This window comes from Myodes glareolus, chromosome 16 (genome assembly GCF_982192425.1).
Source record: "Myodes glareolus chromosome 16, mMyoGla1.1, whole genome shotgun sequence".
In the NCBI taxonomy this organism is placed as follows: Eukaryota; Metazoa; Chordata; class Mammalia; order Rodentia; family Cricetidae; genus Myodes; species Myodes glareolus.
The window spans coordinates 28,694,720-28,706,808 of NC_142041.1; the positions used below are offsets into that span (position 1 = coordinate 28,694,720).

Consider the following 12,089-nt stretch of genomic DNA (forward strand, 5'->3'; position numbering starts at 1 on the left):
CAAGCCTGGGGAAATCAGGCTCTCAAAAGTACACAGGTACTCAGCTGCCGCCACTGCCATACTCCGCTCTGTTAATACTCCTGACCGTACACGGATTTCTTTAAGGATGGGGGGGTTGACAGGCTGGGCTAAAGCAACAGGAGCTGAAGCGGCGAGAAAGACGAAATGAAGCCCCAGAAGAGACGTGAACCGGAACAAAGTGTCTAGCTGTTTTGCCGTAATACATCTTGGGACGGCATTTGTAAACTGAGACAGGACCGTTAATAAGTAAGTTGGTTGGATCCTGGGCTCAGCGACGTCTAGATCTGCTCTGGGTTCCGGCGACCTCAGCAGCGTACTGGACGCCCGAGGCAAGGCGAGCCGAGAAAGGGGCGGTGAAGGCCGTGGGCCGACCTCACGGAAAGAGGGAGGGCACAGAGAAGAATTCCAAACTTTCTCAGCGGGGACAAACTCGCGCCGGAAACGGAGCTTCCCCGCCCCGCGTTCACTCCGCCAATGGCTGCGCGATGCGCCGTCCAACGTTGGCTCGCGCGGCACCCGTAGGGTGGCGGCCACAGAGGACGCCATCCCCTGTGCTGGCACACGAGCCTCACGGTTGCATAGCCAGGGGGTGGTGTGTCTCCCCGCATCCCCTCCCACAGCTAAAGCACCTCGAAGCCACCTTGTCTTTACACCGAAGCGCCTGCATACACGACAGACGTGCGTAGCCAGCATGGCCGACGACGTGGAGGAAAAGCCGGAAGTAGGTTGCGTGGGCGGGGCCGAGGGGCGGGGTCGAGGGCGGGTCCTCGCGTGACAGGGCATAGGGGCGGGGCCTGCCGGGGAGCGGGGTTTGTAGTCAGGTGTCTGCCGCGCTCTCCCGGCCGCCGACTGGGGCTCTCCGCCTTCTTCTGGGGGCCGGGCTGGACCGACTCCGCCCCAGCCAGGTGTCGGTCGGTTCCCAGGTGCCCGCCAGACCTTCGAGATTCCGGTGCTGCAGGCCTGTGCAGCGGGCCAGCAGCGATGGAGAAGGACCCCGAGTGCACCCCTTCTCCCTCCGAGTCCACACAACCTCCCAGCTCGGCCAGGGAGCCCGAGGTGGTGCCTCCGGAAGACTCAGAGGGCTGTGCCCAGCCACTAGACACGGTCCCCAAGAAACTCTGTGGGTATTTAAGTAAGTTTGGTGGCAAAGGGCCCATCAAGGGCTGGAAATGCCGCTGGTTCTTCTACGACGAGAAGAAGTGTCACCTGTATTATTCGCGCACCGCTCAGGATGCTAACCCATTGGACAGTATCGACCTCTCCAGTGCCGTCTTTGATTGCAAGGTGGACGCTGAGGATGAGGGCACTTTCGAAGTCAAGACTCCCAACCGGGTTATTACCCTCAAGGTAAATGGAACTTTTCTCTCTTTTCCAGTTTGAGCTAGTTTGCAGGGCCAATGCCTGGGCACCCTAAATTGACCTGGACAGTGATTACGGCCATGTGCCTAGAGCCTGGAGCTTTGCCACAGAGTCTTCACGCTGTTTCCTTATTGCCTTCCCACAGGCAAGGGTGAGGGACTCATTTTATGGAGCCAGAAACTGAGACATAGCCAAAAGGGTATAGCTCAGACCGGGCATTTACAAACGATGGGATCCACTTTTGGAGTCTTCCAGTGCTGTATCAAAGCTTTACTTTGATGGTACCTAACCACCCAGTTTCCTTGACTTACTTCCTTGGTACTAAAGCAAGAGTCAAGATTTGTGGTTGCCTTCTTTAAGGCCGGATCTGATTCATGTCTTGGTGGTTTGGCCAACGGGAGCAAACGCAGACATGGGCAGGGGTTAGGAGGAAAAATATGTAAGTTTAGCGATCAGTCTAAGTTGTTTGTCCAGGCATGTCTGAACTGGTGAGTTCTTAGTAAATGTTGTTTAAATAAACACATAGGCACACACACAGGGTGGTGGAGCCCCAGGTCAGAATCTACGAAGTTGAGAGGAAATGGCTTTTCACTTAACTGGGAAGACAGATGCGGGGGAGGGGGATGGCTTAGTTCTTGAGGCTCAAGAGTGTAAGAATGAAGGTCTTCCTCCCCACCGCCTCTGCTCCTGCTCCCTATTCCCCCAGCTTGATGCTGTCCAGACACTGGGATGCCCACAGGTTTTGCTTCTCCTTTCCTTGCAGGGTGTGGCTAGTTAACTAGGCTCCAGGAGAGAAGGGAGGAGGTTGCTTTTAAAATAATGGAAACTCAGACGTTTAGGCCAGAAAGGATGTTTTAGAGGTCTTGTGGGCCTTAGGTCTTGCTCGTTCCATAAGACAAGTGCTGTGGACAGGGCCTCTCAGCACATGGTTTTTACTGTTCCGGGAGTCCACACATTAGGCTCTGGGGTGTGGAACAAGTCTGACTTGTTTGCCTCTACCCCTTCTTCTCAAACAGCATAAGGTGTGATGGGAAAACTGGCAGCGTATTTAAATGCCTTTGGAGACACTGTGAAGAATCTGGGCAGTGAGATTGTGGTGACAGGAGGGGTCAGCGCCTCCACATGAGGTGGGGAGCTCTTCAAAAAGGCACTCCTTAAATGAGAGAAATAATGGGCTTTTGGACAGGCAAATGATCAAGGCAATGATGCTGAGGGAGCCTGTGAGCTAAGATGGGAAAACACAGTGTAACCCTGAGCATTCATCCAGGCAAGCCACAGGAGCCTGACCCAGAAGATGGAGATGAAGAAGGAGACACTGGTGAATTCAGCTCAAGAGCTTAGACTTTGTCCAGTAGGCTGTAGAGGTTGTCTAAGAGCCTTACACTAAGGGAGTGCAACGAGATTAGAGGGTTTAGAGAACTCAGCCTGGCTGTTGGGCAGGGAACAAATTGGGGGGAGAGGAAACTGGTAGTCTGAGAGCCCCTCAGAGAGTAACCAGGAGGGTATGGTGGCTGAGCAGGAGCTGTGACCCTGGAGAAAAAGCAGATGGAGGAGTTCGTAACCGGTGGTTGCATGATGGGGGTAGTGCTGACAGGAGAGAGAGAGAGACCTCAGGGTGAGGAGACTGTAGGACACTCAGATCTGTCTTATCTGAAGTAAATCTGGCCAGAAGATCTAAGGGCTCCTTTCTGAACCTCACTGTGAACCAAGATCACGTGTGCTGGCCTGCCACAGGGTTTCCAGTGTCAGTAGAGCCTCTGACAGAGCAGTGGCTCGGTGTGAATGTGTCAGGCGAGTTCAGGAATAAAATGAGGTGCTTGTGCTTGGCTGGGGATTATCAGGTCTGGTGATGCCCGAGAGCAATTGAAGCTTTGGAGGAACAGTGTATGAAAAGGAAAGGCTGACAGGCATCCTACTGATGTCTGCGTAACAGGCCAGAGGACTATCATAGAAATACCCTGGTTCTCGTTGAATTTCTGTTGCCTTGAGAAATACCACGACCGAAAGCAATTTGGGGGAAAGAAAAGGTTTGTTAGAATTATTTAACGTCCCGGTCCTTTGCTGAAGGGCAGGAACTCAAACAGGAACCTGGAAGCAGTAGCTAAGGTGAAGACCATAGTGGAACAGTACTTACTGGCTTACTCTTTCTGGCCTGCTCAGCTATCTTTTTATACAGACATGCCTGCCTAGGCATGGCACCACCCGCGGTGGCCTGGGCTCTCCTGTATCATAGACATGGCCACAGGCCAATCTGATCTGGACAGTTCTTCAGTTAAGGTTCTCTTTTCCCAGGTGACTCTTCGTTTGTGCGTTATGTTGACAGCTGAAGCTTACTGTGGCAACCTCTCTCCCCACCCAAGTCACACCGCATGTGTGGCCCTCTTCAAAGAGGGAGCTTGCCCTGGTCGCTCTGTAGCCTGTTGCTGTTCTTTTGTAGCCTTGACTGTGGACGGCTCCACGAGCCTCACGGTCTACTTCCGTGAGCTGTCCATCATCCGTGCCCACATAAGCTCATGCCTTTGAAATTAGGTCTGAAATAAAGCTCTGCTCTACAGTGGAAAGGCCTTGTTCTTGGGCCAGCATGCCATAGCCACTACATGCCTGGACCACTTGTGCCTCCATCTGGGAAAAGGGCCGATCACGTCTACTGTCTCCCTAGAAGATCCAGCGAGCTAATGGATGTAAGAACAACCGTTTGGGTTATTAGTTGGGAAGGAAATGACTGATATCAGCTGCTGACTTGTTGGAGTGGGGCAGGTTTCCAGTGTGTGTTAGCACAGTGCGTATGGGGCTTTCCTGCCCCCATCCAGAGTCAGGAGCTGGTGTAGCCCTGCAGTAGGTGGGATTACCCCCATCCCACAGAAAGGCAGCTAGTACTTGGGGCTGTCACACAAGGAGAGTGGCAGTCGCTGGGCCCTCCAGGTCACAGTTCCCAGCTCTCTCCTCTCTCATGGTACCTCTCTTTCTCCGTCTAAGGAATGCATTTGTGCACCTGCCGTGTACCAGGCACTGTGCCAAGCACTCTATTCCCCCTATTTTGTCTTCATAAGCACTCTATAAAATCAGTAGTACTGTCCCTACAAAACGCTCAAGGAAACAGAGGCAGAGACATGAGGAGCCTAAGCAGGAAACCAGAGCCTGGTTCTTTTCTGTGATGTTCCAGAAGTGGATGCAGACCTTCAGTGCTGATGGATTTTTTTTTTCTGGGCAGGACAAAGTTCCTAAACGTCTGTGATCTCTGAAGGCCGTGCCTAGTGCCACCCTGCAGGCCTGGGACCTGACTAACTAATGCTTGTGCTTCTTAGGCCGCCACCAAACAAGTGATGCTATACTGGCTACAGCAGCTACAGATGAAGCGCTGGGAGTTCCACAACAGCCCACCTGCACTTCCCGTCACCCCTGCTGCCGGCCTGTCTGGGAATGGGCCCACCCTGCACCTCAAGCTAGGTACCAATGGGCTGACCTCCTGCCACCTACGCAAGCATTTGCTAGCCAGGCCTTTCCCTTACTGCTGGGAGCATGGGAGGAGCCCTGTTCGCCAAGGAGTGGAACCGGGAATGGAATATAAGATCAGTTAGGACAGGAATATGGGCTCAAAGGTCAACTACTTGAGTTCAGGTCTCAGCTGTGGGATGATGTCAGGCAAGTTTCCAAGCCTGTCTGGGCTTCAGTTTCCTTCTCTACCAAATGAAGTGGATAAATTATACCCATCTTGGTGCTCTTCCGAAGCTTGGCTGAATCCATGGACCTCAAACGCTTAGAACAATGCCTGCCTATGGTCAGAACCCAATAGAACATTGTGATATCCCGAGCATATCTCAAGAAGTTACTCCTGCCCGGAGTTGTGAGAAGGAAGGGTCAGTGCAAAAGTGCCGTGCAAACCTGGCGGTGGTGACGCACGCCTTTAATTCTAGCACTCGGGAGGCAGAGGCAAGCAGATCTCTGTGAGTTTGAGGCCAGTGTGGTCTACAAGAGCTAGTTCCAGAACAGGCACCAAAGCTACAGAGAAACCTTGTCTTGAAAAAACAAAAACAAAACAAAACAAAACAACAACAAAGCAAAAGTGCCATGCTGTGGGTTTCTAGGGCATTTTGTAATGGTTTGGAGTATTTGTTACTTTAACCCTGATGATTTCAGAGATCAAAGTTCATATTACCTACAAGTGCAGTCTCTCTCTCTCTCTCTCTCTGTGTGTGTGTGTGTGTGTGTGTGTGTGTGTGTGTGTGTGTGAGGGGTTGAATCCAGGACTTCATGAGCGCTAGCCAAGCACTCTGCCACTAAACTATTATTCTTTGCCCTTGGATTTGGAGACAGGCACGTTCTTGCTGTGTAGCCCAGATTGACCTCAAAGCTCTCAACCCTACCTCAGCCTGCCAAGTGCAAGGATAGTAAACATGAGCCATCACAACTTGTTGTAAGTTCTAGGATATCCCAACATGGAGAAACCTGGAAGTCACACTTCCTCCCACCACATGCTGATAGATGTGGGGGATGGACTACCCCACAGCTACCATGGTAACAGCATGCATAATCAGTTAGGTCCCAGTACAGAGTCAGTGTCTAAAATGCCACAACTTCAGGCCAGTTAGCCAGGATAGAGCGTCACATGTCCGATATTGAGCACACCTGCCTGTGAGAGTTCCCCCTCCCTTGGTAGATGCCCGTGTGTGCCCACCCACAACAGCAGGCCACACCCCCACCCTTCCTCGGTTTCTACCAGCCAGTCCAATCAGGAGCTGCCCTGGGCCTCTTGCCCCTTAAACTGCCTGTCAGTTCCAGGTCCCCTCACTGCCATTCCTAGGTTAGATCTCTCAGCTAGGAAACCCTAGCATCCTGCTCTCTTCGGTAGTGTCCCCTCTCAGGGCCTGTGTCCGAGCCTGTCCCCGTAGTCTGAGTGGGCTTTCTAAAATGAAAAGCCACCCAGATGTGCAGGCTCTTACACACTGCCTAGGGCTAGTTCCCTAAGCCCCATCACATCTCTGCCAGCCCCCAGTGTCTCCCAGTGTCTCCCAGTGTCCCCCATGCTCTAGCAGGAGGTTCTCATGTCCCTCTGTCTGGCCTGACCAGTCCCTGATTATTCTGTAAGGTGAGGCTCATGTCCTCTCATCTTGTCAACTTCCACTCAGATGCCTGCTGGGCCTTTGCCATCGAGACTCGGTGTAAGCCCTTGAAACTTTTTCAAACCTTGCAGGGAGATCTGTCTCATGTTTTCCCATTACCAGTGTCCTTGTCAGTCTCCACTAGTCCTTAAGACTAGTGTGCCTAGTCCTTGTTAGTGTCCGGTCTGGCACAATTTTTATTTGCAGAGTGACTGTGAGAATAAATGCATTTTTATGCCTGAGAAAAGGACTGTAACATGCAATGTCAGGCACACAGGCCTAGTACACGGTAGCGACACTCATGATGCATTTTGGTGTGTGACACACACACGTTGTTTATGCTGTTATTGTCATCGTAGTGCCTACAAGCACATGTGTGCTAGTACTATCATACCATGTATGTTGACACTATCACGGTAGCACATACCATAGTACACACTATCATAGCATGCATGTTGACACTCTCATGATAGCACACACCATAGCACACACTATCATAGCACACACTATCATAGCATGCATGTTAACACTATCACAGTAGCACGCACACATGATAGTACATACTATCACTATGCATGCTTGTTCTGTAGCTATCATAATAGCATATACACACTATTGCTATCCTAATAGTGCCTACATACCATGACCACTATAACAGTACACCCACATCAATGGCTATCACTACTGTTGTATAGTAGCTGCTTCTTGCTGTGAATAGTCATTAACTTCTTTGGGCAGCTTCTTCTTCTGCTTCTTCTTCTGCTTCTTCTTCTTCTTCTTCTTTTTCTTTTCTTCTGTGAGACAGTGTCTCTTGTAAAGCAGGCTGACCTTGAATTCACTATGTAGCTGAGGCTTTTCTGGAACTCATGAGCCCCCTGCTTCTTCCCGCTCCTCCTTTCAGGTGCCCGGATTACAGGGATTATAGGGATTACAGGCACGCATCACCATACAGCTTCAGGCAGGGTTTTTAAAGGGTTTCTTGGCACCCATCCTTCTTCTATAGCTCATACTCACCAGCTTCACACAGCCAGGCATCCCTGTCTATGTGGAAGATTATAGCCTGAGTTGACACAGTCACCATAGCCAACCTCAGGGCAAAGACAAGTTGATCTGACATGTGAAGAACAAGGCTCCAAGACAGTGTGGAGCCACACGGTGTGGAACCCCGAAGGCCTCAGCTGTGCCAGTCCTGGCCCAGGTTCTTAGTTCTATAGCTTTGCTTCAGTACACAGACTAGGCCTGTTTGGGGCTAGCATTGTTTTTCTCATGGGGCAGGCCACATGGTGTCCCCATAACCAGGGTGGTGGTATCCTAGGGAGAGAACTGGCCTGAGATGTGGGAAGCAGAGGTACAGACTTTACCTTCCATCAGCCTTTCCGTTCTGTAGCAAGCCTACCCCTGCTGGACCCAGGGCCTGAGTGGAAACTTCCTACATCACATGTACACATACGTCTGCACACACAGAAAACCCTTTATGGAGTCCATTGTATGTTTGTTTGCTTGCTATAGCCCAGGATGGCTTCATTCTCACCACGTGGCCCAGGTTGGCTTTATACTCACAGTGATCATCTTGGCTCAGCTTCCCAGATGCTGGGATTATAAGTGTGTGCCGCTATGCCTGACTCCTTTTCTTTCTGGAGTCTTGAGCAAGCTGCTGAGCCTGAGATTAGCTGTTTGGAGCATGTTGCCCTACCTCAGCCCCTCCCCATCCTTCCTGAGGAAGCAGAAGGCTGTGCAAGCCTCCTGATCCACTTCTGACTTTGAGTCACAGAGGCTGGGTCCCGCTTAAAAAAAACCAAAGTTCCATCAACACCCTTGAGCAATCTGGAGGCGTGGTCTCTCCCTACAGCGTTTTAGCATTTCCAGCTTTCTTTTATACCGACACAGTGGTCCCCAGAGAGCCAAGGACAATGAGGATGAATGACAGATTTCTGTAATTATATGTTGCCAAAGGAAGCCACACCTTACAGGGGCTATTCATAAATGTCTGCCATCAGAAATTCCCATTTACCAACACCGCTCTAGCCTGGCCGTGTCATCCCATTTAATCCCTGGTCTTCTCAGTGTTAGTCTCATTTTACAGCAGAGGGAGCTGAGGCCCCTCGGAAAGGAAATGCCAACCCTAACATTCAAACTGCACCCCATAGGTTCATACCTCAGAGCTGAGGGGGCATTCAGGGCTACACCACAGAAGCAGCACCCTCCTGACCAGGCCGTTTTGTGTGTGTGTAGGCAGGGACTTCCTTGTAGCCCTGGAATAGTCCAAGCTCTCAGACCAGAGAAGTCTGAGGGTCGCAGGATATGCCTAGCGCGATCATCTCGCCGGGGGCCTTTCTTCAGGCAAGAGGAGCCAGGCCATCTAATCTGTCTGCAGCGGGAAGTGCTGGTCTCGGCTGCAGTAAGGCCACTTTGTGTGCCTGTTCCTTCAGTGCTTTGCAGTAGGCTGTGCTCTCTGGGCACCCCACTTTTCAGGAACCTCGTTCTGCCCCAGTGAGCCACTGAGGTTAGCAAAAATGAATTGCATCTGGGCTCATGTCACCGGCTGGCTTTGGCTTCCCCACAGACCTTATCCTCCCCGAGCTGCTCTTTCCGTATTGGTGATGCCTCCCCCTCCCCCACCTGCCCGACACACAGGGCAGTTAAGTGTGGCCCCAGAGTTGATCTTGGCAGAGAGGTGTGGGTGACCTGACACACCTGAGAAACACACACTAAGGTACTAACATCTGGGAGAAACAGATTTTGTTTGCTCTGAGTGAAGGAGAGGGAAGGCAATTAAAGTGTTGTCGAGTAAGACAAATTTATATTGAATCTGTTTAAAACCTGAAAGGTCAGAGTCCACATTATGGGGCCTTATCCTTTTCTATTTCTGTGTACTCTAACCTCGAAGAACACAGGGTAGAGAGTAGCCTTCCTGAGTTTTCATTTGCTTGTAAGGAATTTGGTGTAAGGAATTTCCAACAGATCACAGAATTCTTGCTGTGGAAATAGGACCTGGCCATGGATCTTCTAACCAAAGGCAGGTCTAGTATTTCGGCTCTTGTTGAACAACAAACAACACACACACACACACACACAGACAGACATATTTACACTTATACATGCATGTATACACATAAACACACATTTCTCCTCATGCATACATACAAACACACATACCCCACACACACGTATTTACACTTATACATGCATGTATATACATAAACACGCATTCCCCCTCATGCATACATACAAACACACATACTCCCCCCTCAGACAGACAGACAGACACACACACACACACACACACACACACACACACACACCCCTCATGATCCAGCCTCCTAGCCATACCCCACACATGACCTTCCCATCTGGTTACCCTAGTCCTTGTCCCCAGGCTCAGTACTGGTGCTGGAACCTGACACTTTGCCTTCCCTCCTCAGGCAGGTCCAGTCAGCTCCAGCCCTCCCAGCCCTCCCAGCCCTCCCAGCCCTCCCAGCCCTCCCAGCCCTCCCAGCCCTCCCAGCCCTCCCAGCCCTCCCTCCCTCACTGTTCTTCCCCCAGGGAGTCTGCTCTGGCTTGAGGTGGAAGGACTGTCTTGGCCTCCCAGAACAGCTCTCTCTGCCCCAGCTCCTGCCTAACTGGGTCTCGAGTTGTGACTTCTTCCCCTTGCCTGCTCCTTAGCCTCAGCATCCTGCAGCCCCAGCATCCTGCAGCTTTGCCTCCTCTTACTTCCTCCAGCTCTCCTTGAAAAGCCCAGTTCCTGTCTGGGGAGAGGGGGAATAGAAAAGACGGCTTTGAATGTTGCTGCCAAGTCAACTGACCAGCCTGTGCAGTTGATGGAGCCTGCTGAGAGTTAGCAACGTGTGACCAACTATTGTTTAAGTGACTACGGGTTTTCTTGGATGAGTGGAGCAGCCTCCACTCCCACCCTACCCACCTCCCATGATCCCCACTATGATGATGAATGTTTTTATACCCACATCTTCTTTACAGATATGATGCACAGATAAAGTTCCCCCACCCCTAAAGTCATAGGTTACTTTATTTTAGTATGTGTGTGTCAGTGTGTGTGTGTGTGTGTGTGTATCATCACATCAGTGTGATGCCTTCGGAGTCCAGAAGGCTTTGGATTACCTGGAGCTGGAGTTACAGGCAGCTGTGAGCTGCGGGTGGGTGTTGGGAGCTGAACTCCAGTCCCCAGTAAAAGCAGTCAGTGTGGCTCTAGGGGAACCCCCAGGAATCCACAAGGATGACCCCAGCTAAGACTCCTAGCAATTGAGGAGAGGGTGCTGGAACCGGCCATCTACTGTAAGCAGATTGGCGACTACCCTAATTGTCACTTGATACTCTATCTAGTAACTGATGGAAGTAGATGCAGAGATTCACAGACAAGCACTGAGCTGAGTTCTGGGAGTCTTGCTGAAGAAAGGGAGGAGGGATTATATGAACCAGGTGATCTCATGATGGGAGAATCCACAGAGAGAGCCGTCCTGAGCTCATGGGAGCACATGGGCCTGGACCAACAGTTAGAGGAACTGACATGGGGCCAACCTAGGCCCTCTGCATGTGTGTGACAGTTGTGTAGCTTGGTCTCTTTGTAAGGCTCCTAACAGTGAGATCAGGACCTATCTCTAGCATTTAGCTGGCTTTTGGGAACCTGTTCCCCATGCTGGATTACCTCGCCCAGCCTTGATGCGAGGGGTGAGAGGCTTAGTTCTTCCTCAACTTGATGTGCCATGCTTTCTTCAAGCCCATGGGAGACCTGCCCCTTTCTCAATGGAGATGGAGGAAGAGTGGAAGGGAAGAGGGGTGGATGGGAAGCAGGGGATGGGGGAAGGCTCAGAAGGAGAGGAGAGAGGGAAAGAAAGAAAGAAAGAAAGAAAGAAAGAAAGAAAGAAAGAAAGAAAGAAAGAAAGAAAGAAAGAAAGAAAGAAAGAAAGAAAGAGGCAGGGAGGGAGGGAGGGAGGGAGGGAGGGAGGAAGGAAGGAAGGAAGGAAGGAAGGAAGGAAGGAAGGAAGAAAGAAAGAACAAGCAGCTAGTGCACTGAACTGCTGCCCATTTCTCCAGCCTCACACCCCTGAAGCTTTCACTCCTTCAGGATAAGGGCTCCACAGGAGAAGTGTCCGATAAGTGGCCCTGGCCCTCTCCTCCTTTCTGTAGCAGTCCATACTAACTTCTGAGATGCTGGATCCTCTCTGTTACACTTCAAATGATGTTTTTAGTGTAGAAACTTACCTTAACATTAAACATTTTGAAGCCACTTTCTCTAGAAGAATTCTTGTCAGAATATTAGGGAAGCAGTAAAGAGGGAAAGGCAGCCCATGTCCATCTTCTAGTGAGGTCCGTGGTAATGTCCTGTCATGACCTCCACCCTCCTTTGTTTTTGTGTATTTTGCATCATCTGCCAATGTAAGGCATCTTTACTTTACTTTTCAGTATTTAGGATTGCGATCTTAATATGTCTCTGTGTTTTAAGTTCTCTTTGTAGCTTCCTATTTTTAATGAATCTAAATTTGTTTTCTAGTTATGACGGTAGGCCTAAAATGTTTACAGTAGCAAATCTAGTGGGAAAAATAATAAATTGAGAATAGCCTGCTCACCCATAATCCCATCATGAAACCTCAGTCA

The 12,089-nt window shown here is 50.7% G+C and overlaps 1 protein-coding gene across 6 annotated transcripts in view; it reads left to right on the forward strand.

Moving 5' to 3' along the window:
• Positions 1 to 580: 580 nt before the first annotated feature.
• Tbc1d2 (TBC1 domain family member 2) overlaps positions 581 to 12,089 on the forward strand; it is a 49,132-nt gene continuing 37,623 nt past the window's right edge. For 2 of the 6 annotated variants that reach the window (XM_087897138.1, XM_087897140.1), the window contains exons 1-2: positions 845 to 1,368; positions 4,686 to 4,827. In XM_087897138.1, coding sequence (XP_087753264.1) covers positions 1,003 to 1,368; positions 4,686 to 4,827 — 508 coding nt within the window. In that variant the 5' untranslated portion in view covers positions 845 to 1,002. Of the gene's footprint in view, positions 743 to 844; positions 1,369 to 4,685; positions 4,828 to 12,089 lie in introns of those variants that run through there. The other 4 variants (XM_087897135.1, XM_087897139.1, XM_087897136.1 and 1 more) reach the window with 3 other exon arrangements.